Source organism: Bipolaris zeicola, assembly GCF_000523435.1.
Source record: "Bipolaris zeicola 26-R-13 unplaced genomic scaffold scaffold_588, whole genome shotgun sequence".
In the NCBI taxonomy this organism is placed as follows: domain Eukaryota; kingdom Fungi; phylum Ascomycota; class Dothideomycetes; order Pleosporales; family Pleosporaceae; genus Bipolaris; species Bipolaris zeicola.
Genome location: NW_006912637.1, coordinates 77 through 3,814, shown reverse-complemented (window position 1 = coordinate 3,814; position 3,738 = coordinate 77). Strand labels below are relative to the sequence as shown.

At 47.5% G+C, this 3,738-nt stretch overlaps 2 protein-coding genes across 2 annotated transcripts; one reads left to right on the top strand and one right to left on the bottom strand.

The window, feature by feature from the left end:
* COCCADRAFT_31514 (uncharacterized protein) lies at positions 1-2,336 on the top strand (the record flags this gene model as incomplete). The annotated part of the gene is made up of 2 exons (XM_007720707.1): positions 1-1,446; positions 1,500-2,336. The coding sequence occupies 2 exons, from the start codon at positions 1-3 to the stop codon at positions 2,334-2,336; spliced, it is 2,283 nt and encodes a 760-aa protein (XP_007718897.1).
* An 835-nt stretch (positions 2,337-3,171) lies between these two features.
* Positions 3,172-3,369, bottom strand: COCCADRAFT_113353 (uncharacterized protein; the record flags this gene model as incomplete). Its single annotated transcript, XM_007720706.1, has 1 exon — positions 3,172-3,369. A coding segment is annotated over one exon (198 nt), but the record flags the coding sequence as incomplete, so codon positions are not given.
* Positions 3,370-3,738: the final 369 nt, after the last annotated feature.

Here is a 3,738-nt window from a genome sequence, read left to right as displayed (position 1 = left end):
ATGGCTGGTGGCTCAGCCGTCTCTTCAGGCGTTATCGAGACTTGGAAGATAGCACTTGAAACCATGAACAAGCTTGTTTCAGGTGAGCCTCAGGCAGTTCAGAATGGTGCCGCCCTCTTGGGTCTATCAGCTTGGCATCTGTATCCAGACATGAGTATACACAAGTCTGTGCCCATCGAGATTAAAATGGAAGATCCATGCGTCACCAGAGGGGGAACATTGTCACTGGGTGTATCGAGACGGCTGATTTCGTCCAATGAAGAGGGTGGTGTACGCTGGTCTTTATCGCTATCTCATTTACGCCACTATGGACGACCGGTCGATGTTACAAGGGGTCTAGAAGCTGATGCAAGATTGACATGGTCCCAATTCAAGCTTGTTGTCTTCGCGGCCTTGCTCGAACGATGGAGATTACAAGGAACGCCTGATGAAACAATTGCTCGGTTTTTTGCATCCTTGCCTCAGCATTCAGACGCTCATCCATATCTGAGTAAGAGCGATGTGAATATGTTCAAATTCCTCAAGGATGGCGCGGCTGCTTACATTAAACGCGATATTGAGGCTGAGAGTTTGGACCATAAATTGATACAGCTAGGCCGCAGAAGAGCTCACCAGTTTATTCCCGGTCGTCAAACCATCGATGCGCAATGGAATCCATTGATCTATTTATTCGATTCGACAAGATCCTTTTCAGCTCTCAAGGACACTGAGTCGGCAATTTCTTATCTCCGGTACGCAGCAAGACGTCTCAGCCACAAGAACACGCCCCCGGACGCCTTTATCATACGGCAAAAGCTCCTAGACCCTGAAAGAAGTGATGTTTCCTCTTGCCGGCTGCCTTCCTCACTGTGCTCAAAATGTATGGTGGTGACAGCGTTACCACCTGAGCTTCAGGAAGGTACTGGTAATGCAACTCATCACAGATGGCTGCCTGCAGATGCCCAGGATATTAACGTTCCAAGGAACGAGACTCGGACCTTTGATGTTACCGAGAAGTTCAAATGCTCAGAAAATGGCCCGCAGATCACCGCGCCCCATGGTCCTGCCAAGTACATTTACCGTCCCATTTTGACTGTCTCAGAGACAACAGCTTTATATTCTCGCGTTCTTTCTGAAGACTCGGGTTCGGTCAACTATATACCTACTATTGAAGATTGGAATTGGTGTTTGGATCATGGCCTCGTCCTCCCTGATGTGGTTTTGAAGGCGTTGAATCACGGTTCTACGATTGGACAATCTAGTATCGAGCCGACGCTACGCACTATTGCTGCTGTTGCCTCTGTTTACGACAATATTCCCAACGCAACCATTCATACCGGCGTTCTTATGCGCTCCTTGAAAGACACATCTTGGGGCATGAACGTTGTATCTGGCAATTTGGAGCATGAAGATATGGTCTCGATGATATCGTACTTGGAGACTGGGATTCACGATATTAACCCCAGGGTTCTCAAGGGCGTGATAGCGTTTTCGTATACAGACTCTATCTTTGTCTCTAGTGCTGTAAGTTATTTCCTATGGTCGAAAAAAATTCGCTAAGGTTCCAGTTGATCCAAAATCCATACGAGACTCTACTGCCTGAACAAACTCCTCACTTCCAGAGAATTCTTGGAAACATTGGCAAACCAGGACTCAACTTTCTCCTACCTACACAGCGACCTATAATGCGAGAGATTGATGCCGGAAGTTGGAGAATTGACTCCTATGGTAATTTTGACGGTACTACCTCTCATTCATTCGAAAACACGTCTATGCATCTGTCATTTACCGATTACCGTATCCCTCACTTCGATGGACTGCGAGGAGCATATGACAGTCAGATATATTTCCTCGAGTCTGTAATATCCGTTCAAGATAACGGCGAATGGGTTGCTGATGTAGACCCCTCGCCTCTGATTAAGTGTGAGAGATACGAGGAAGTTTCAACAGATGATGACAATGTAACAGAACATATATTCGATGAGGGAGATTCCACAGATACCGATGGTGGCGATGAAAAAGAAGAAGGTGATGATGACGATGATGATGAAGACAATGAGGAACCATTTGAACCAGTGCATAGGCTCCAGCATCAGGGCCCATGTCAACACAAAATGAACTCAACCCCGGGCCAAAATATTACGGCAATGGACACTTGGAACGAGTTATTTGATGTTCCAAAAGGCATGTTCGTCGTTCGGACGGGCGGTAACTGGGTGCCAAAGCTAGCAGCGACCCTAGTGGCATACCAGTCTATGGCTCAGGTCTCATCTACGTTTGCTGTAACAGTATGCCCGCCTCAAGTTTGTTGGGTTTGCGTCCAAAAGAAAGCCCATCACCAAGCCTTTATATTTTGAACAGGAGTTGGCCGCAGCTTCGAAAAGAATGGGTGGGAGAGTAGACCACAACCTCTTTTGAAGGCTACAAATAGATTTTCAATACATCAAAATAACAACATCTTTCTAAGACCTATTAACTAACGCAAAAACACGCCTGCATCGCCGTATCCAGCACGTCAATCTTTCAAATTCTTGGGAAAATACATTCCCTCACGAGATACGGGCAAACATCAGCTGCTCCACCCCCCTCGTCACGGCTACAACTTTTTCCACGATCAAAACCTACCCAGTCCAATACTTCTCACAAGTCCCAAACTTCGCATTCTGATTGAGATAGCCAGATTGGAACCAAGAAATTGAGAATCTAACCTGGCCCTCGCCCACTCACTATCTTGGTAACATTGTAGCACATGATGCTTCAAGAATGTGAAACTTTGCGGGCGTCAAAGAAACCGTCATGGAAAGATACCAGGTGGCGTTCGAAACGGATGATGGAGGATGAACTTTGCCCGCCCGTAGTCTTCAACGTCCTCTCTGGCATAACGCGGAAAGTAGTTGATGATGCGGCTTTTTGCTCGACTGCGGACGTTGTACGGCGCACAATGCGCATGTGAGCACGGGAAGGTAAAGTAGCTCATATCTTCGAGATCTGCTGGTCGCTGCTAATAGTGATCTAAGACGGAAAGACCCCGGCGAGCCTCTCCTCTCTCGACCCAGTAGTGATGGGTATGCTCGTCGGAGTGACGAAAATCTACCGTGATGGATTACCGCGAGCCTTGGGAGAGGCTCAAGTTGAGCAGCATATGGCACCACTCTTGCGCAGAGTAATCCCGTTCACCAATGAGCCTGTTCATCAACTTGGTAATATGGCCGAGCATCGTTGACCGTCAGGATAACGGTTTGTGCCATTTCGCAGTACGACATCGTCGCCTTTTCCCCGTTTTGCGGCATACTTGACAATGTACTCAATCATAGCTACCATACTAGTACAGGGAGTGATGTTTATGTTGGCCTGCCATGCCATAGACGTCAAGTGGTCGTACTTGTCGATCTATCCATCATTTTGCATGGGGAAAAACTGGATATACAAACGCGACGGGTGCTTATTCACCTTGGCTTCATCACGATGCTCGTCGGGCAGTAAAAACTAACATTCTTTCAGGTTGATTGCTTTGTTCTTGCGGAGACAGTACTCCTTGGTGGAGACATGGCCTTGCACACAGTTGATAGTCGACGACAGTGTTAGCCCAGTGTTTTCCAACTCGACGCCTGGTATCCGGTTAGTCGAGTCCTCGGTCGCTGGTTGAGAACCAGCGTGTTGCTCTGTGTTAAAAGCAGTGATGTGTGTTCCTCAAAATCCAGCAAAAGCCCTCCTTGCGGCATCGCTAATGTCAAGCTCTTCAACACCAACTTCGAGTTT